At 48.4% G+C, this 22134-nt stretch overlaps 1 protein-coding gene across 1 annotated transcript in view; it reads right to left on the bottom strand.

Moving 5' to 3' along the window:
- PLXNA2 (plexin A2) overlaps nucleotides 1-22134 on the bottom strand; it is a 221551-nt gene that overhangs the window by 55576 nt on the left and 143841 nt on the right. The window contains exons 6-12 of the mRNA XM_007451568.1: nucleotides 21596-21719; nucleotides 19714-19867; nucleotides 18589-18685; nucleotides 15180-15294; nucleotides 6600-6800; nucleotides 4842-4938; nucleotides 973-1163 (exon numbers count right to left, since the gene is read on the bottom strand). Of these exons, the coding sequence (XP_007451630.1) occupies nucleotides 973-1163; nucleotides 4842-4938; nucleotides 6600-6800; nucleotides 15180-15294; nucleotides 18589-18685; nucleotides 19714-19867; nucleotides 21596-21719 (979 nt within the window). The remainder of the gene's footprint in view (nucleotides 1-972; nucleotides 1164-4841; nucleotides 4939-6599; nucleotides 6801-15179; nucleotides 15295-18588; nucleotides 18686-19713; nucleotides 19868-21595; nucleotides 21720-22134) is intronic.

Raw genomic sequence — 22134 nt, 5'->3', positions numbered from 1 at the left:
GGAAGGGGACAGGGACTCTGCTCAGGGAAGAGGAAAAAAAGGAGCAACCCCTTCTTCTTTTTTTTTTTTTTTTTTTTAATTTTTTGGCCAAACTGCGTGGCTTGTGGGATATTAGTTCCCTGACCAGGGATTGAACCCAGTCCACAGCGGCGAAAGCTCGAATCTTAACCACTGAATCACCAGAGAATTAACCCCTCCTACTTTTTTAAACGTGCAAATCACAGTGGCACTTGCCCTGGCCGATATTCCTAGTCACCATAAGGAACATGCAATTAGTTTCAAAGCACAAGCGACAGTCAGTGAATAGGGAGCAGCAGAGAGTGATGAGCACACATTGCAACCGAAGTTAAATACAACTATTCCTCTCCCCGGCCATTCAAACCCCAAGCAGCGCCATGTTCATTCACATTACCTATTCATCTTCCTTTGCAATTGACTATTCAGGAAACATCATTTTTTTCCAGGGTAGCTAATTACCTACTTCTTTCCATTAAAATGCACAAACAAATTGGGACAGAGAGTAAACCCGGGGAAATAGCACGGTGGCTAACGCAGTGCCTGCCTTCACTTTCTTCCTCCGTTTTCAGCTTTGCAACTCTGAGCTAACTGCAGCTCCTGAAAGCGCATTTCTGCTGAGAAAAGCTAAACCTGTTTTCTGAAACGTTCACCCGCCATGCAGCCGATTTCTCGTCCCCACCTGGCTCAGCCAGCCTCGCAGGGAGGCTGCGCTGGCTGTGCCTCATCGGTGCCCACCGACAGGCACGCACATTCGTGCACGGGTGTGAGGATACATTTCCATATGCTTGGCATTTACGCCTGGACACAGGCCATCGAGACACCCGTGAGAGGCTTTACACACCCTCACATTAAACTCACTGTACGCCAAGAATTCTTCCGTAAAGTCTCAACTCCCACTGCCCTGGGGTCAGCTCCCAGCCATCCCATCCCACTCTGGGAAACTGGGGGACTCACCTCGGTGATTTGGGGGTTGGAGCACTTAACATTGTGGCTGGACCAGTCAAGCCAGGGGCTGGAGGGGCTGCTACAGTGCTGCTGGAGGGTGCACCTGCGCTCACCGCTGCACCAGCCACACTCGAACTTCCGGTCGGCCTTGAGGCAGAGGCCACAGCTCTCCCGCTGGGCTGCACACTTGTAGAGGTGGACTGCAAAGAGAGGGGGGCAGTCACAGATGGGGTTGGAGAGGACGCCTCACAATTTACCCCCTTCTTGCAGCCATGATAGAAACCGCCCCCCAACCATGGATAACACCCATAATCATCATTATCCTTGCAAGAATAATTGATGGGGAATTAATAATAAATTGAGCCTCTTAGCAGTCGTTTAAAGGCACTAAAGAAAATATTATTTAACAGTTCTGGCTCTAGATTAAATTGGATCAGGGCTTTAATTGTGGCTTCACCACTTCCTAGCAATGTGACAAAGAATTTAACTTCTTTCAACGTTCAGTACCTACTCTATAACATGGTGATAATCATTGTTTTTTGTGAGGTTTGAATGAGATGTTGTATATTCAGTGCTTAGCACAGTGCCTGTAACATAGCTGATGTTCTGTACGTGCTTATTATCTTTTCTTTGAACTCAAACTACATTCTTACTCTGCTGCTTCTCTTTCTGCCACATACGGCCCTCGCTGAAAGAGGTAAGGACTGATTTCCCCATTTCAGGCAAAAAAGAAGCTCAAAGAGAGATGTAATGACTCTTGGAGTTTACTAAGGTTAGTGCCCCAAGCTGGGATTCTGCAGATCCAACTCGCTGTGCTGCTAGCACGCAGGTCCTGAGAGGAGAGAGGCACACAGGGTACTGGGTGGGTCTGGGAGAGGCGTCAGCTGGGGCTTCAAGAAAGGCCACATGCCTGGCAGAGTGGAGGCAGAGCTGATAAGGAAAGATGGTTGATGCCATCCTGTTCATGGCCCTGTGGATGGAGCAGATATCCCCAGAGAGGGCAAACTGGCTACTTAACAGGTCACTTTTGGAGTCTGCAAATGCTTTTGCTTTTGTCTCCTACCCACTTAGAAGCCCTAGACAGGCCAGTCGGCAGAACTGTTTTGTGAGCCCAAGGCTTGGTTGCTGGAGTTTTGAATTCAGAGTCCCAAGTAGAATTCTTCAGAAGCAGAATACTTAGAAAGCCATTTTTCAACTCTTCTGGTCAAGCAGACGTAAGCTCTCAGGCCTGGGTGGCATGCCTCTGGAGCTCAGGTACATGCCCCAGGGTAGACGTATTTTTTTAATTCTTCCATGCGTCCCCATTCTACTCCCCTGTTCTGCCAAGCATTCCTCAGTCTCAGCTGCAGGGGCTATACTGAAACATCCTCATGCCTATGGCTTCTTACGGTAGAGGGCAGGAAATGGGAATCTTAAAATGAACAAATCCACATTATGCATGTATTAATATGCAAATGGTCCACATCTAATTTCTCATTTGATCCTCATGGTGACCCTGAGAGGTGGGCATCCTTTCCCCCATTTCCCAGATAATGAACTTGGGACATTGAGAGGAGCAGTAATTAGTCTGAGTTCACATAGCTATTGGTGAAAGAGCCAGGATTCGAATCCCAGTTTGTTGGATTCTAGAATCCGCGTCCTTAAGCACTGTGGCCTCCTCCACCCAACACAGTGCATAATCTCCAGGAACAGCTGGGATCTGGGTGGGAGGTGACTGTGAGATCACCATGGCCTGTGCATTCAAGGAGCTGCTTAAGAGTTTTCAGGCGCCACAAGGGAGGGTTCCGATGCCACAGCTTGGATGTGGCTGTTTTTTCTCTTAAGCTCCAGGTGCAAAGGCAACCTCTGGGAACTAAGCCCAGATCCTCAGCAGGGGAAATGTCTATCTCTTAGCACTGAGAAAATTTGGCCTGGGTATGGGGGGAAATAGAAAAAATCTCCCAGCCTAAGTTCTCCCTGATTTTCATGGCAGCATCCGGGACAGGGACCGTAGCAACTGGAAGAGATGCTGAAGCACTTTCAGGTCCTCCTGTGGCCTCAGTCCCTCTTTCTGTGCCCATGGGGTGACCCTTGGGTTGAAGGACAGGCTTGTGACAACCCTAGCTACTTGAAATGTGGTGGAATGTGGCTCATGGTGGGGGGTGGTGATAGGGTTCTAGGGGAGGAGGTTTCACATCCCACAATAGCTGGAGCCACTGGGAGGAAGGACAGTGATGTGGTTAAGCATGTGAGGTCCAGAATTAGACTGTTTTGGTTCAAATCCTGGCTCTTACTATTTGACTCTTGGTTCATTTTTTTTCTTTTTTCAACTTCATTGAGATGTAACTGACAAAAAAAATTGTACAATATTTGAAGTGTATACTGTGATGATTTGACATACATACAAAGAGTGAAAAGATTCCTCCCATCTAGTTAATTAACACATCCATCACCCCCATATCTATATCTATATATATATGTGTGTGTGTGTGTGTATGTATATATACATATATATATATGTATATATACATATATATGTGTTAAGAACATTTAAGTTCTACTCTCTTAGCAAATTTCAATTATGTAATACAGTGTTACCAACTAGAGCCACCATGTTAGACATTAGATCCTCAGACCTTATTCATCTTACAGCTGGAAGTTTGTATGCTGTTACCAACCTATCCCTATTTCTCCAACCCCCTCAAACCCCTGGCAACCACTTTTCTACTCTGTTTCTGTGAGTTGGACATTTTTTTTTAGGTTCCACATATAAGTTATACTACACAGTCTTTGTCTTAAAAACATGGAATGCTTTGTGAGTTTGCAGCCTCTTTGTGCAGAGGTCATGACCTCTGCATCGTTCCAATTTTGGTGTATATGTTGCCAAAGTGAACAGTCTTGGTACATCTCTTAACTTCTTTGGGTCTCAGTTTCCTTATCTATAAAATGAGGATAATATTGGTACATACCCTTCAGAGTTGTTATGATTAGGAAAATAATCTCAAATAAACCACTTAGTGAGTGCCTAGCCAGAGTGCTCATCAAACTGGAGTCACTTTTGTCATTCTTGAGATCTGGGAGGAATGCTGTACTAGGGGCAGCCTGCCTGCACCCAGGAGGACCTCCACATGGGTGTGTAGGACATGAATGAGGTGGCCTCATGGAACACCGCCTCCCGCATCAGCCCAGCTCCTTCCTGAGCTTCATTGCAACAGCTGTGCCCTCGAGTCAGCAAGCCGGTCCCTCCCGTCCACCTCAGGACCAGGGGAGCCGCCTTTCAAACCTTCCTTGTGCAGTGACTGGGGCCAAGGACAGGGGAACCAGAACCTGATTGGAAATAATATCTCCATTTCCAGGGAAACTGGCAGGACACTCCTGCCTGCTGCTCTCCTGGTCAGGTTCCACAGACACTTCAAAGTCTCCGGGAGCCAAAGGAAAACGTGATGAACCGGCAGCCACCCGGCGGATGCTCTGGTTGTAATAAAACAGGGTTCCCAACAGGACTGCTTTGATGGTGCCAAATGTTGCTTTAGGAGCCTCTGAAGAATTATGCTGACAGAAGGAGTGTATTATTCATGGCACAGCAGCTGGCCGGCTCTGATGCTTCCAGCCCCAGTCTTTCCCAGGGTCATGGAAAGATCAAAACTCTACCTGGGGGCTTCCCTGGTGGCGCAGTGGTTGAGAGTCCGCCTGCCGATGCAGGGGACACGGGTTTGTGCCCCGGTCCGGGAAGATCCCACATGCCGCGGAGCGGCTGGGCCTGTGAGCCATGGCCGCTGAGCCTGCGCGTCTGAGCCTGTGCTCCGCAACGGGAGAGTCCACAAGAGTGAGAGGCCCGCATACCGCAAACAAACAAACAAACAAACAAACAAAAACTCTACCTGGAATTAGCTGCTTACCTTTCAGGTCCTGAGGGTTGTCAATGATGAAATTGCCATTCCACACCACGGCAAAGTCCACGGCCAGGTTGCTGATGTCCATCCCGTCGTACTGGTACTGTGGGGAGAGGGGCAGAGGTACATGCTCATGAGACTTTCAGTCACAGGGGGGCGGGGATGCTGCTACTATCTCAGGGGACCAGGAAAGAAACCAGGGACTCTGGTTCTCTCTGGGCTGAGAGAGGACCAGAGGGAGAAACAGGAACCCCGTGCACCGTTCACATTATCCCTATGGTGTCTTCCCCCCGACCGCTAGTCACTAATGCCAACAGGATCCAGCTCAAACCCCTTAGTTGGCATTCAATGCCCCTATAATCCCATCCAAGCTTAGTTCTCCAACCTTCTCTTCCACTTCTCCAGAATCTTTGAAGCACCTCTCTCCAAGCACACCCGCCCAAGCCCCTCTCTGTATGTGTTCAGTTCACGTCTCCTAAGAATTCTTCCCTCCCCCGACAGCCTCCACCCTTCACCACCTTTACTCTCCTAGTCTAGCTCAGACTCACCTTCCCCAGGTGTCTTCTCTGCCATCCCTCCCAGCCCTCTCTAACCTCTCCATCCCCTGGTGTTTCTGTCTTTAACCAGGCACTTCCCGGGAGCTGCTTTGAGTCTTTTCACATGGAAGTCTAGTCTCTTTAGAAAGTCCACATGCCGCTCTGTAAATCCCACAGGGCCCTGAGCGCAGCACGTGTGTAACACACAGCGGTGCCTCGATTGGTTGACCAGGCCCTGTGGTGGCCCTTTCTTTCTGCACGTGAGCTTTGCTTTGGTCAACAGTTCACTAGGGAAAGTGCCCAGAGCTTTCTGGGCACAGATCTGATCAGCTCTGGCCCCCAAGCTGTAGCTGGGAGTGGACTTTCTCCCATGCTCATCCCACCGAGGACCCTCAAACCCTCAGACACATCAGAAACAGCCCCACTGGTGGCCCAGCCCCTGAGCCTCTGTGGGAATCCCCTCTGTGGGGACTGCCCAGCCCGGCCAATTAGCTCCCAGGGCCTGTCACTCTGGCCCTTCCTGCCACCTTCCTCCCTTTGTTGTGCTCCATTGCTTTCTCATCTCCCACCTTCCTCGGGTGCTTGGCGGCCTTCTACCGATTACAAATTTCATCAAGTGCCCATGACCGGGAATCTGACAGCTCCCTGATAAGAGGCCCAGATTCTCTTTCTCTCTCCCGGGCGAATTACCTTCCCTCAGCACCTCTGTCACCTTTGTCACATCCCCCCCATCTCCCAGCTGACCCCCCAGAGCTGGTGGGAGACAGGGAGCTGGCAGATGAAAAGATCTTCCCTGGGCTAGTAGTATAATTAAACACCTCACGCTTTCTGTCTGGCATTCGGGATTGCTTTAACCCTTGCTGCGCTTGGAGTGCACAGCTTCCTCCTCCTCCCTTCCCCCCTCCGCTTCCCTCCTCCTACTTCCACTTGCGCTGATCTCTTCTGCAGCTGTCCTCCCGCGTGGTGCCCTGCCCTCCAGTGGATCCACTCCCTGAATGCGGACAGGGTTTGTGGTCAAGTTGACTGGCGTTGGCTGAAGTTTCACCAAAGGCCAAGAAGTACTCTTTCAACTCAGAAAGGGCACAAAGCTCTCAGCTGATGCCAGGAGACTCCTCTGTCCCTGGAGACGTGGGTCAGCCTGTGGACCTGGAGGGTTCTGGAAGCCGGGGCAGGCCAGGCTGAGGTCGTGGCTCAGGTGTGACAGAAAGCCCTGCCCTGGTGCTCTTACCGAGCTGTTCTGGCACTGGACGCTGGAGCTGTTGAAACGCAGAGCGGGGACCCGGTGGATGGCCCCCTGTATGTTGAGGACGCACTCATAGCCTCTCTGGCCAGACTGAGGCTGGGGCAGGTTTCGAGCCTTGAGGGTGATTGGTTTTACTTCCCCGACGGGTATCAGGATCTCCTCCGTGGGCACCAGCTGGGGACAGTCCTGGGGAACAAGCAGAGATCCTCCATCTGGTCTGTCCTGGCTCATACCTCCCTGTTCCCCAAGCCCGGGCGGTGGACAGGCCTTCCATGCCAGGCCATACCCTCTTGCATCCAGGAGGGCTGCCCACAAGGATGTACCTCATTTAAGGGGCACATGGAGTCAGCAGGGAATATGAAATCTATCTCTTAGCTCCCGGGCCTCGATATCATCATCCCCATCCCACAAATTGTCCTGTATCTGGTGTGCGTGTTACAATTTAGGAATTAATTTTCAAACCCCGGCGTGGCAGGTTGTGGATTTTATCTCCTGAGACACAGGATAAAAGATGCTCCATGCGTCCCTGTCCCCAGCCTGGACACCCCCACCACTGGGTTTCATCTGTCCCCCAGCTCCTCTTGCACTGTCCGTGCCCAAGGTGATCTGTTATTGGCAGCCTCAGCTTCCCAGTGCCGACTGAGTGGCCTTTCCAGGAGGTGGCTCAAGCCCTCCCAGCAACGCTCTAAACACTTGCTCTGGCTTTTTATCTCACGTCATTACCAAGCCTTGCATGAAGCCCATATCGCTTTGGAAAACAAAACAGAAAAAATAAAGTCTTGGTGTGGAGGGGTTGTGGGAATGACCAGGGGAGAGGGAGGAAGTGAGGAGTGGCGTTCCTCAGTTCTTCTAGAGGCTGCTTCTCCCCCAGAGGTCAAGTGACCACCTCTTGACAGTTCCACGCCCTGCCCATTTTCTCCCTCTCCAGGAAGACATTGCCCAGTGGCCTCTGGCAACGAGAACACACAGCCTCCTCCATGTGCAATCATTTCCTGTCTCTAGGGATCAACTGCGCAACGTCTTGGAGGCCCCCCTTTCCCTGTCCCCTTCCCCTCCGTGGTGGTGGCGGTTCTCAGAGGGAGCCTTTGGGAAGGTGGGGGGGGGGGGGGGGGGGTATGTTGCTACCCTGCAGAGGGGGGGGAGGGGGGGGGGGGGGGGGGTGGTGGTATGTTGCTACCCTGCAGAGGGTGCTACTGGCATTTAGTGCCGGGTGTGGGGCAGGATGCTGAACTTCCTCAAGGTGTGGGACAGTCTGGAACAATAAATGGTCCCTCTCCTAATGCCAGAGGCATACCTGGTAAGAAGCCTTTGGTGCCACAGGAATGTGAAACAATGGACTGCCTTAGCCGTGGGCTTCTCGCTCAGTGTGGGCTTAGGCAGTGGCCGCAGGAGCAAGTGCTTCCCTTCGTGATTTGGCCCCTGCCTCCTTCTTACCCTGTGATTCTTGGGCATCGTGGTCCAGCCATACCACGGAGGAATTTAAGGTTAGTCCTGAGGGACCATCTCTCTCACTTATCAACCTCTGATCCTTTGAAGATGCTTTTCCCTCCACCAGAAACACTCCCCTTCCACCCCCCGAATCTTCCTCCTGGCCCCTGACTCAGCCCTCTTTAGCTGATTACCTCTTAATTAGCCTTCAAACTCAACGCTGCAGCTCCTTCTTTGTAAAGCCATCCCTGACCCTTTCCCTGCACTGGCCCTCAGGATGGGTTACGGATACTCTCCCCGATCGCATTTAGCCCTCAGAATTGCAGTTTCTCCTTGACTTGTCTTCCTTATTGGTCTGTGAGCCTTGAGGATTAGGCTGCATCTTATTTGCCTCCATATCCCCAGGCTTTATCCAAATTCCTGACATGTAGGCGTTGCTCGTGGGAGGGTAAATGGAAAATAAGAAAATAAAGCAACAGACAAAATGATCTCAAACTTTCTATTTGGCTCCAACTTCCTAGATTTTTTAGGGATGAGGTAAAGTCCTGCCTTTTGGACATCTAGAGACGTGAGCAGGAGTTTGATTCCCGAAGCTGGGCTTGGAAATGGTCATTGTTTCTGGAGTCACAGGATTACTAAATTGGAACATCTATGTCTATTAAGGAATCCTGAGGATTTATGAAAAGCTGGGTCCAGGAGAAGTTTCCCACAGAAACCTACTCCCACAGAAACCTATCTAGGAGGGTCAGGCGGAACCTCACGGGTCACGGTGCCATCCCTCAGTGACTGCATGTGAGGATATCAAGCAGGCAAGTTTTCCACAGGAGACAGGAGCATAAGGCAACCCCAGAACAGATGGGTCCCTGTTTAGAAGTCAGTCACTCAAGCTGCCAACTCATAAACTTGCTCTTTACTGCACTTTTACTTTCAATCCCCACGGGCACTCTTGACAGTCTTTCATATATTTATAGCCAAGAAAAAGAAAAAAAAGAACACCACTTTAGGGAAACCCAGGCTTCCCTTTGAAAAGGAGATACTATTTCCTGTTAGTGGCTAAAAAACTCCCATTGAGTCTAAAAAATTAGAATTTAAATTCAGACTAGAAATAAGGCTGAGGTATAATGAGGGTGTGTCTCTGTGTGTGTGTGCATGTGTGTGTGTATACCTGTAAGACAGAGAGGGAGAGAATAGATATTCAGAATCAGAGCTAGTCGATAGGGATCTGGGGATTAACGGGAAAAGTTTTGGCAGGAGCCTGAGGGACGGCGGCGGTGGCACGGAGGGCAGCCAGGACAGCGTTGCGTGGTGTTTTGGCGTATGCACGTGGTACTCACGCAGTGGCTTCTGTTCACCGACAGATGAGGACAGATGCACCAAGGAGGGGACGCAGGTTCGAGCCATGGTCCGGGAAGATGCCACATGCCGCAGAGCAACAAAGCCTGTGCGCCACGGCTGCTGGGCTTGTGCTCTAGAGCCCGAGAGCCACAACTACTGAGCCCGCATGTCTAGAGCCCGTGTTCTGCAACGGGGGGGGGCGGGGGGGGCACCGCAGTGAGAGGCCCACGCACCACAACGAAGAGTAGCCCCCACTCGCCGCAACTAGAGAAAGCCGGCGTGCAGCAACGAAGACCCAATGCAGTCAAAAATAAATAAATAAAAGAAACAAATTTGTTTAAAAGAACTATTAAGAAAACAATTGTTAAGGACATCAAGAACTTTTGTTTACTGTATTAGAAATTAAAACTGAGGCAGTTTTAAAAATTAAAAAAGAAAAAGAACTAGTTGATATATTGTAAAGGGTGACCAGTTTTTTCATCTCTAATGAGTTCAGAGAACAAATTCAAATTTCATGAGCGGAGTCTTAAAGATGTACTTTTGGGAGTACAATGTCTTATGTTAGTAAACAAGATTGGAGAATCCTTTTAACTATGACATAAAATATATGTATGCATGTGTATATACACGAACACACAAATACACATGCCCCACACACCCTCATCCTTTGGGCTGTGCTGTCTGGTCCAGGCTGGAAGTTGGAGAATCGTAAGGAGACTTTATGAGTACTTTTATGAGATTTTTAAAGAGATTCTACAATTTTAGAAAAAATTCCCATGGTCAGACTTTCAGACTTTTGGGGACTAAATTGAAGGATGATGATTAGGGGCTTTCCAAACGCCTAAACAGGCTTCCAAGATTGCCCCAGGAGAAAAGAATGCCTTAGGCTTTGCTTGTTTTTTGTCTGTCTCTCTCAGGCCAGATGGAATAGCATCCTTCCTTCCCTTCTCTAGGGCAAAGGGAAGACATGGCTGGTGCCCAGGTACAGTCTCTTCTCCCTAGGAAATACAGGGATATACAGACTCTTTGGTTGTGAGACTGTTCTGGTGACTATCTTGAGGGAGCAGCGAGTCTTAGGTGGAATGGCAGTGGTGAGGGCTGAAGGCAGGTGCAGGAGAGCCGGCAGCCTGAACATTGCCAAGCTGTTGGAACTTCGATACCTCTGGGGCTTTAGGAAGGTGATGGGTTTCATTAGATACAATAAGGCCACTTCCAAGCTGTTTGCTTCTGTGAGTACACACACATGCATGCACACAGTTCCTGTCCTAAGAACAAGAGAGCAAATAATCATGGGAGGCTTCTTCTGCAGCATGTGAAGACTGTTGTGAGCATTGTTAGAATCTCCATTGCTTCTGCAGACCCGCCCAGTCTCCTGAATGACCTCTGTAGGTCATTTTACTCCTCCTTCTGCCTCTAGGCTAACTGGCAGCAGGATAGCCCTCCTTGGCAGCAATCTGAGTTTCTATCAAGTTGAGCAGATGTCCTGTTGGGGAACATCCCAGGGGAGGGGTGAGCAGCGGAGGAGGAGACACGACCGGAGGGAGGGCGGGACCCTGGCACAGCAGCCCTGTGTACGAACCTTTGGGCCACATGATCCACCCTGTTTAGCTGTGCTTCTCCAGCTTTCAGCGCTGGGGACCCTTCAGCCCTCAGAAACGACTTCTCCCATGTGGAAATGACATTATCTTCACCAGCTGGACTTCAAAGAGACCGAGCAGCCAGCATTCTGGGAAGCTAATCGGATTTATTTGGTTCTATCTTTCCTCTGGGACAGGGCGTAAAGAAGATACGTGTATCTACATCTCACAAGGCCTGGTTTAGCCATGGAGGGAGATGAGCTTCTAAAGCTGAAAGCCATACATACTCCTGCGCACACCCATGCAAACACCATGTCACAGCTTGATCCAGTCCAGGGAGGCCCAGATTTCTGGGACCCCATCAGAGATCTGCTGTGCCCTGAGTGGGGGAAAGGTTTGGCTCGTTACCTTAAAAGAGCTCAAGAGACGGTTCAATTGAAATTCAGCTTCCTCATCTATAAAATGGGGCCTGTGATACCTGACAACCCGAGACTGCAGGCAAGAGGGACATGAAGGTCTGTTGTAAGTGGTGATAAACTGGGTTAACCATGTTAACATTACTACTGCATACTTCTCGCATGTGTACGTGAACACAGGATCAGAGGACTTCAACATCCTTAGAACCAGCTTGGGAACATTGGATCATGACTTGTGCATTTATGTGAGGATCATAAGAAAATTGTTTAAACTTATCAACTTATTCATCTATAATAGAATCCTCTTCATAGAGCAGTTAAAATTAAATGAGATAAAAATGTACATGTATAATGTTGTATAGATAATAAGCAATCAAAAAATGTTAACTACTAGTACTTTTAATTTGAATTACATTCACCCTAGCACAGTGGTTCTTGGTTATCGGGACTAAGTGTGGGATTGGTCCATCAGCCCTCTGGAAAGAAGTAAGCAGATTCGTCTCATGTCCTGGTTACCTTTGTATCTGGAAGTAGAGTACTACTGACCTGTATTCCATGGGCAATTTCTGCATCTGTGGGGATGGATTTGTGAGGGTCCCTCATGACCAACGGTGCAGGGCTAGGTTGAGGTTAGACCCACAAGTGTGGCTGCGACCGTGGAAATAGACAAGAGGACCAGTTCTGATTTTCTGGAGAAAGCATCCTGTACTCTGCCTTTTTGGATGCCTGAGTTCTCTGTAGCCTTGGGCAAAACCCCCAATTTTTAGCATCTTGGTTACTACATCTGTCAAATATGAGTTATGTGAAACTGAAAGTCTGTTGTGAGAATCAACTGAGATGCCATATGTCAGTGGTTCTCAATCTTCAGCCTAATCTGGGATGAGGCCCAAGAATTTGAATTTCTAACAAGTTCCCAAGTGATGCTGATGCCACTGGTCCCCCCATCCCCCACCCTCCTGTCACATGTGAGAGACATGCAAATGTGTGGTACATTAATGTTACTATACACATCAATGGAGCTAATCAGTTATACATTGTTTCTAGGAAGAAGACAGATGTAAAATTTTGATTCAAAGTTGGGAGGCCCTTACAGAAGTGGAAAAGAGATATTGTAGGAGCCCCAAAGAGGCACCTAAGGGATTTCCAGTCCCCAGAAGAACCTGAGGACATAGGCAGGACTCTTAACTGAGCAAGGGGAACCTCACAGGAGCCGGCCACGTGCACCTTTGCTGTTCCCCACATTTTCAGAAACTGGGTTCCCCCCCAAAGCAGAGCTTTGGACAGGACAGAGCGGGGTCTCGGAGCTGTTTGCTGATAAAGGACATGGGAGTGGCTGTGGCCCTGGCAACCTCCTCGGAAGTTGTGCCCTATTTCCTTTCCTGAGTAAACTCAGGAGCCCCGGAGCACCCTCACCCACACCCAGTCTCTGGGGCCCTGCTGGCTAGTGCATGTCAGCAGGGCGAGGGGGAGGTGGTGGAGACAAAGGCATCTCTCTCACTTCAAGGAACAGACATTAAGGGAGGAAATGAAAAAGGAGATGGGAAGCCTCTGGCTTTCCCCCCAGGGCTCTTTTGGTATTAATTTAATCCTGACTTGGGATGGCAACAGCTTCTCCCAGGCCCAGTCCTCTGGAATTCTTGAGTCACCCGTGGCTGAGAGGGAGCTGTGTTCCAGTGACTTCTAAAGGGCGAGAGGGAGGCGGCATGATTTCAATTAGCCTCTGGGCCTCAGCCCTTCGGCCTCTACACGGGGCAGAGTTACCGGTCTCGCTCGGTCTGACACCTCTCCTGCTGCCCGTTGGGTCCTGTCAGGCTTGGCTTCAGGTTTCTCTTTGCCCAAGGGAGCCACATGAAAATGAAGCAGCTCCTTCTAGTCTGGACCTGCGCGTCACCCTCTCTCTCTGCACTCTGTGGTCCTCCTCAATTTATTTTATTAACAAACTTTGGAGGTTAGAAGTGGCCACTGTGAAGGTCAGTTTCTGAGACTGTTTACCATGACCTTTCACTGCCCACCCTTCGTCTCTGCACAGCCCTGCCCTGGCCTCCTTGCCTCCCTAGGCCGGTCTTCTATTGACACCCAAGCTGGGCTCACGCCCTCTCCCACCATACCCTCAGCTCATGCATGGGTCCTTTCCTCTGGGTAAGAAAAAGAGACTGAAAGCAGTCTCATCCTCTTGCAGAATCCCAGGGCTGGGGTTAATTTCCAGGGTCCACTAAGACCAGGGTGGCGCTTTCTGGTCGGTTACATCAAAGCATACAGACTGGCCAGAGGAAAAGCCTTCCTTGAAAGGTTTCCAGGGCACTAGGTAACTGGTTCCATCCTGCTGAGGCATCTGTGGTTGGGTCTGCCTTAAATATCGCCTGTGGGCACCATCTGTGTGTCTCTCATTCAAGACAGGCAAACTCCATTTTTTCTGGCTCAATATAACACATATTGTTTCAGGAGCTCAAAAGAATTCATGGTCACACGTGTGTGTGTGTGTGTGTGTGTGTGTGTGTGTGTGTGTGTGTGTGTGTGTCTGGGAAACCTTTCAAGGTCTACTTTCTTCTTAAATTAAAAATTAAAAAAAATGTAGCTTTACTGAGGTATAATTGACAAAATTATAAGGTATTTAAATTGTACATCATGCTGACATGTATATCAAGGCTTACTTTCTCGTGTTTGTGCATGGAAGCAACCAGTACTTCTACCCAGATTAGGAGACAGAAAAGACTCTATTTCTTGAAATCTTAGACAAGTAGCTCCAAGGAACACTTCCTATTAATGGCATTTGGGTAAAGTGGTCATTGGTTCCTCTATGTTTTCATGCATGCATGCTACAGACTTTCACTGAAAAAGGCACTGAGGATTTAAAGATAATATGTAATCCTTGCCTTTAAGGAGCCTGTAGCCTAGTGCAAGAGGGAGACATATAAAGGCCATAGCAGTCTTTGCAAATGCTACACTGTCACTTATTTACATTTGCGGATTTTCTAAAAGGTGGAACAAGAGGTGAATGTATATTTATACATATGTGCATTTGTGGGAATACATAAGGTCTCTATAGTTGTTCAAACTCACCTACTGGTCACTCTGGGGCATGAAAAACATTAGACACTGACCCAGCAGGCTTCGTTGTCCTAAGGCCTGCTATGAATTTGTAAGAGAGTCAACCTCAAGGAAATATCATTGGGTGGGATATTCATTGGAAAGAGAAGAAATCTGATATTGCACTGTGTTGATGACAAAGGTGGGTCTGGCCTTAGGGATGGCACTATGACTGTACAAGAAAATGGGACTTTTAGCAAGGCCTGTTTCTTTTCGCCAGTTGACTGCCTCTCTCTTTTGTAAGGCCACCCACACAGTCATACACCAGAGTCAAAGAATCACTGAATTTTAGACTAGGAAGGGAGGTTGGCATGAAAGAGTGGCGGAGAGTGAATGTTCTATTGAACTAGACGATGTCTGCAGCCAAGCAAAGGGCTTAGACTCAGAGAACAAATGCCATTCACTACACTCTTCTAGACCATGGGGCCTGTTCGGTTGGATGTATTTCCTCTAAACTTTCAGTCTCAACACTCAGGTCCCCTCAAGCTTTTGAATGCACACAATCTTAGGAGTCTAGCAAATATGGCACACTTCTCCTTCTCTGGGGTATTTGCTGCCACTTTTTTTAGCTTTATAATACCAGGGCTTTCTAACATCTCTGGGAGGAAGACCAACATGGACCAGGGCAAGGAGATGGCCACGCCGTTGGACGGACCATCTGAAAACGGAGGACCACTCAGAGTCACTGGGGCTGCTGTTGTGCCAGGGTGAGCTATGCTTACCTCTGAAATGTTGATCCGGCCCTCCTGGAAGGAGCAGGTGGTGGGGTCATGAGTACAGAGATTTCGGTATTTGCACCAATGGCAGCGGAAGGCGCTGTTGACACAAGACAGGCACCTGCAAGGATAGAGACAGTAAGAGGCAAAGAGAAGGGAGCAGACAGGGAAGGTAAGGGTGCCTAGTAGCCCATGTGTCATGATGGAAGTCTGTTATCCTAGTCTCACTCTCGGAGGGGTAGATTGGTGGGGCATCCCCAGCCCTGAGAATGGTGGCTTATCCCTCTAAGATGTTCATGGGACCAGAAAAATTGAGAGAAAAATGTGTTCAGAGTGGGAATAATGTAACCTAGAAACCAGTGGTGTGCTAGAGTTGGTTTGTATCAGCTCATGACAGCCAATTATTCATATTTTCAGGAAGTTTACAAGCGGTTGGCATCATGATAGCAGCTGGAAATTAGCCATGGAGGGAGTATTTATGCCATAGAAATTGGAAAATGCCATATAATAAGTTTTTCCCCTGATTTCTGATAGTTAAACATTTGCCAGCATAACACCACTTATAAGACAGAATCGCGGGGGTGCGATGAATTGGGAGATTGGGGTTGACATATATACACTAATATGTATAAAATAGATAACTAACAAGAACCTGCTGTATAAAAAAATGAAAAAGACAGAATCGCCCAAAGAGCGCAGGGATAGAAATCGGGCAGATCTGGTTGCAGTTTTGCCTCTGCCACTGCCACTGAGTTCACCCTGAGTAAGCACCTTACCTTCTGACTCGGAATTTCTTCATCTGTCTATACTAAAACTTTCCTGTCTATTCCATGGGGTGTTTCGTGTCAAACGAGATAATGTATAGGACGTGATTTTGAAAAGTATTAACAATGCTAAATGTATTATTTTTAAGTGCTTAAATCACCTGTTATTCCAAGCTCTTAAATCACATTGGAGTGTTAAATGATTGGTTCATACCACCTGTGTTTCTGAGTTTTGGGGGAGTAAACGGTATTAAATGGTAACTTTGTCCCACTCTCCAGGTAGCCAGGCATAGATAGCAACAGGCTATGTGTGTGGCTTCTGCCTTTCTCCCCAGGGTGAGTGAGCACTTCTTTCTCTCTGGCTTCCCCTGGAGGCTGTGTGTATCATCTAGGTTCTCTGTGTGTGATCAGACCACTGTCAGGGAAACGGGTTTTGCAGGTAGGGTTGTTCTTCCTGCTTCTTGCCAGATCCTCTAGTCTAGCCTCTCACAACTAGACCAACCTGGAAGGGACACGGCCAGGTCTGCAATCTGGCGCCACCTGCTGGGAGCTCTGATGACATTTGGGCGGATGGGGCTTGATCCAGGGGTCACTGGCTAATACTCCACAGCGGATTGGGTGCGTTAGCCCATCTACACTTCTCCATGCCAAGTATTTTTATCCCCTTCTAGATATGCCCCTAGTTATTTTGTTCCTGAACCTAGCCCAGATGGATTGCTTCTTGCTAACATCTTATGATTCAGCAAGTAAATCATGAAAATGGACCAAGGATGATGAGATCAGGGTTTTAGAACAGGTTCTTCCATTGGCTAATTTTGTGACCTTCGTTGCAGCACTTATACCCATGGGCCTCAGTGTACCATAGTAAAAGGAAAGAATTGAACTTGACTCTGTGATTTTTAACTGTGAATGCCAGGAGTAAAGAAGGGTAAGATAGTGTTTTGCAATAAAATGGAATCTTTAGTGTCAAGGATACCTGCTTTGTTTTTCTGCTAACACTTGCTGCCTGTGACAGCATCTCCATTGCCATGGCAATATGGTTGAAAGTGGTGACATCACACTGAGTTGCCATGGAGATGTGGATACTCTCACAAACAATGTATTCCTTCACTGCTGTGTTGTGGGAAGTTCACTCTCCAAGATGCTTGCATTTCCCAACAAAATGGGATTGGAATGCAGTGGGTAGGGGGCAATTTTATTCATTTCAGCTTCAGCTACATACTGCCCTGCCTTGCCTCCTCCTCCCAGCCCATTTTTACCACTTGTTCTTTCTTTCTCAGCACATCTGTTGATTTGGCCAAATGGGGCTGCTCAGGTACGTCTCTTTCCTTAGCTATTGTGGAGACCCTAGAACTCTAGAAGATGATTCTAATCATGAAAAATCAAGACCAGAAAAGAGGAGACTAAGGAGGCTCATTTGCCTATTTTGATGGCTAACTTCCTTTAGGGCTTAGCTGCAAACAGACCCTCTCCCCACATGGACTGCTGGGCCCATCGTGCCCACAGCCTAGACCCTCAGACTTGATGCTGCTGGAGTCCTTAGGTTGTTCCTGCCCTGGGCAATGGGAAGGATGGGTCCATAGAATATTCTCAGGTACTGCTCCTTCTGGCATGGAGCTGTTGCTTGATCTCTCTCCTTGTTGATTGACCAGGGTCACATGGCCCTTATGTGGCCCTATTATAGAGACGTGTTTCCCTCTTTCTAAATCTAAATCTAAATGGTGCATGAGTTTCCAGATGGTATGGAAGGAGTCTCAGTTTCACTTCGAGAGAGGAACCAGCAGAAACTAAGTATGGGTCTCTCTCTTCTCCACTCCTGGCCCTGTTTCTTACTTATGAAATGCTCCCAGCTTCCTGCGCAGCTGTTGGATCTTACAGCCAAGGGCACTCAATTGGTAGGCATTCTGCTGCTGGAGATGGCTGGCGAGGTCAGCTGGGCTGCACTTAAGCCCCTCTGAGGGCTGGTGGTTGGATCTGGTTTTCCCCTCCTCCTTGAAAAGTTGAAGGCTCAGTTTGGACCACGGTATAGTTTAAAGCTTCCTCTCTCTCTCCCAGACTGAGTCCTTTACTTGAGTGCTGGGTGAGGCTATTTCCCCATCTCTGAGTCCCTTCTTCATGTGGTCATGGATGATGTGTCCAAGCTCCACTGGCTGTCAGTCTCCATGTTCAAATCCACCACCAATTGGTATAAAATGGAGAATTTTTCTTCTGGGTCCTGAGCCATGACCTTTGTTTTTACTTCAAACCCTCTTTTAACTCTTAGTTTGAGAGTTGAGGGTAGGGTGTGTTGCAAGGGAGACCGAATGAGATCAGAGGCTGTGGAGAGTGAAGCCATTCAGTTTAATATAACTGAATAAATGGAATATAACTGAAAAGTAACAGTTATGGAGAGCTTACTCTCTTCCAGACAATGTGCCATGTCCAACTGGGAGACTGTGAGGTGAATACAATATGATTCTTGTTCTAAGGGAACTTAGAAAAACCCCACACTCATATCCAGACCCAGGGCTAGACTCCTTCTGGCCTGGCCCTGCCGTTACCCACTTGCTCACTAATTTCTCCCGACCTCATCTCTATAGAAGGACGTTGGTCTAGGTGATCCTCTGGCTATGATATTGAACAATTACTAGTGCTGCGAGGGGTGTGCTTACAGTTGGTGGGCGCTGCAGTTGTAGAACTTGAACTCGGTGCCGACGAATATCTTTCCTGTCTCCTTGGATCTCAGCTGCAGCTCTAGCCCAAACCAGTCTGGAAAAAGGAAAAAAAAAGGAGAGGGTTTACAAACCTGGGGCACAGTGGAGAGACTGAGGGTAAATCATTCAGCTACTCCAGGGCTCCCCTGGGGCACCGATGGTAGATGGAACCTTCTTGAATCTTCTTCCGAGAGACTCCCTTTCATCCTGCTGATGACCAGCCCATCACTGAGACCCAGACACCCCCAGCCCCCCTCTTAGGGAGGAGGTAATGGGTCAGATCCCACAGAGTCCCCTGTTTGGTCAAATATGTACAGTTACTGTCAGAAATATCAGGTCACCGATATAGAATAAAAATTAAAAAAAGAAATATCAGAACGAAATTGGGTCATGTGCAGAGATGTGGATGGATCTAGAGACTGTCATACAGAGTGAAGTAAGTCAGAAAGAGAAAAACAAATGTCGTATATTAACGCATATATGTGGAACCTAGAAAAACGGTACAGATGAACCGGTTTGCAGGGCAGAAATTGAGACACAGATGTAGAGAACAAACGTATGGACACCAAGGCGGGGAAGTGGCAGGGGTGGTGGTGGTGGTGTGCTGAACTGGGAGAATGGGATTGACATGCATATACTGATGTGTATAAAATTCATGACTAATAAGAACCTGCTGTATAAAATAATAAATAAAATTCAAAAATTCAAAAAAAAAATCAGGTCAAAAGCCCTAAAAGCCCCCAGTTCTATGGAGAGAACCCGCTGAAAACCACCGGATGAAGCCACTGACATTCCTCGAAGGGAAGGGAAGTCTGGAAAAAATCTTTATGCACTGTGCAGGCTTAACCCAAATGGGAGCAAGGGATTTCCCTCTTCCTGAATTTTGCTTTGGGGCATGACAGTTTGCTTTCAGACTCAAACAAGTTTATAAGCCCTACTGGTATCTGGCATAAGGAGACCTAGTCAGGCAACTGTCAGGCAGTCTGTGCTGGTACTTGCCACCCTGTCCCCTGGGTCCTCTTCTCTTGGCCACCCTGGTAGGGAAGTCCCTAGCATATGACTCTCATGGCAGACACTTCTTACCTTGATCCAGAGGGATGACAGGGACAACCTTGGGCCCTGGTGAGATGCAGATGACCTGGCTCCCAGATACCTGTCCCTCTACCTCTGTCAGGTTCCCAAAGGCACAGGAGATGCCCGCAGACAGATCGGGAGCATCACTCACAACCAGGCTGAGCTGTGGGAGGAGCAAAGGGATAATGCTGTAGGAAGAGCCCTTGGGGTTCAGGAGACCTGGGCTCCAGGCCTGGCCCTGTCATTGCCCATTTGCTCACTCATCTCCACTGACCTCATCGATAAAGAGGATGTTGGACCAGGTGATCTTCTAGCTTTGACACTGAACAATTACAGTAGCACTGCGAGGGGTGTGCAGGGCCAATGGTCTTTATTATTAATACTATTAATTTTTCAGTCTTGTCTAGCAGCAGAAAGCACTGGGGGGAGGGGAAGGGAGGGATGCTAGGGGGAAAGGTCCCAAAACCCATCTCAGACCCAGCTCATTTTGACATGAAATCATGCAAACTTGAAAGCAAGTCATGAGCTGAGCCCTTCACAAATAAGCCTTAGCCCTGGATCATGGGAGAACACGTATCACCAGTCTGCAGGTTTATAAGGAGTTTACCGGGTTGGCGAAAGACAGCTGGCGCCTCAGCCTGGCTGTCATTTACGGTCTGCTTGCCAAGGTGGTGGGTTTCCTAGAGTTTCTATTCTCTGTTCCTCTCTGGCTCTCTGCCCCCTGACAGCTCCTCTAGAGTAGGGCAGTCGCCTCACAGGGAGTTTAGGGGATCAGAGAAAGGCAGGAAGTGGACACTAATGGCTCAGATGATGTCTGCTGTTTTTTAGGGTTCCAGTGATCTAGGTCAGTGGTTTGCAGGCCTTTCAAGTTTGAACACTCTCCTTTGAATGGTAAAAATATCACGGAGTGTCAGAAGAATCTGTTGATTGAGAAATCATTTAATGGTAAAACGCTGCTCTGAATTCAGTGTACTTGGAAATGGGATTGTACTAAGTGACCACAATATAATATCTAAGTGGTATTTGAAACAATAGGTGAGAAATGTGACTCCAAGTGGGGAGTGCCCATGAGGGTTCATGGTGACAACACCCTGTGGCCTGCAAGTGGTGTGTCCTAACGGAGGGAGGTCTCCCTTTGTCATCCCACCTGGCAGGGATTTCTTAGTCACAATGGCTATCACCTAGCCTTTCTATACATTTGTTTGCTGCTGAATCTCTGCCCCAGTTTCGTTTCCATGGGGCTGAGAGACTTAGGTACAAACTCTGCTGTTTGTTCCCTCAGCTCCATGGGAGCCAAAACCTCCCGGTGGGGATGAATGAACGCAAGTCTTGGAAGGTTCATTAACTAATTAACATTTGTGAATGCTCATAAAACCTCCAGAATGAAATAGTCGTGCAGGGCCTGAGGACACGAAGTATTTGGGGTTGCAACTCGACAGGTGGTTAAGGACCATTGTATTCTCTTTAATATTCTAAGCACATACTGTGAATTAAGTCTCAGTCTCTCTGTGTCTGCCTGTCTGTCTGTGTCTCTCTCATATACAAGCACAAAGGCAACTCCAGGTTTCTGTGAGAGACTGTATCAAGTGGACGACTGAAATACACCATATACCAAAGAATGGCATTGGACTGCATTATGTTGTAGCTGTTTGTTACTAAATGCAAAATCTAGATTTACAAAACAGATCAATAGGTAATGAATCTGCAAGGGGCATGGCAAATGACTAGGCCCTTTACAATAAGAGTTACCATAGTTTTCCTACAAATATCAAGTTTCCTTGGAGCATTTAAAGGGTGAGCCATTTACATTGTGCAAGTGTTACAGGAACACACCCACACTTGTGCAGGTCCCGCACCCCACGCCTCCAACCTTCTGGATGAGTTTACTCACCAGCCGGCTGTGCTCAGACACTGAGATGCTGCTGGGATGCACCTCGAGGCTCATGCACTGGCTGATGCTGGCAGCAAATCGATTAGGTTCCCAGGCCCGCTGGCACTTGTCCCTGCGGGAGCACCTGCCACAAACACAGATTCACAAGAGGTCAGGCCTCTGAGACCCATCTGTTTGAGGCTCCAGGGTCCCCTGAAGGTAAGTGAGAAGGCTTTGCTGCTCTGAGGCCTGTGTCCGTCTTCTCATGACAACATTCACTTATCCCAGAGGGCCTGGCGACTCCCAGATGGTCTCTATTGCAGTTAAAGTCAGACTAAGAGAAGTGGGATCGACCGCCAACACAAGAGATGCGGTTTAGACATAAAGAATAGCTCTAGAGGGACAGCATCTTTACGGGAAACTCAGTGAGTGAGGGAGGGAAGTTTGGGGACGTGAAAAGTAGCAAGCAAGAGGCTAAAAATGTGAACTCTGGAGCCATGATGCCTGGGCTCTAACCCCAGATCTACAGCCTACTAGCTGTGGCCCCTTGGTTCCTTAAT

The sequence above is a fragment of the Lipotes vexillifer genome, unplaced genomic scaffold (genome assembly GCF_000442215.2).
Source record: "Lipotes vexillifer unplaced genomic scaffold, Lipotes_vexillifer_v1.1 scaffold111, whole genome shotgun sequence".
NCBI classification, from domain to species: Eukaryota; Metazoa; Chordata; class Mammalia; order Artiodactyla; family Lipotidae; genus Lipotes; species Lipotes vexillifer.
This window is presented reverse-complemented; position numbering and strand designations above follow the sequence as displayed.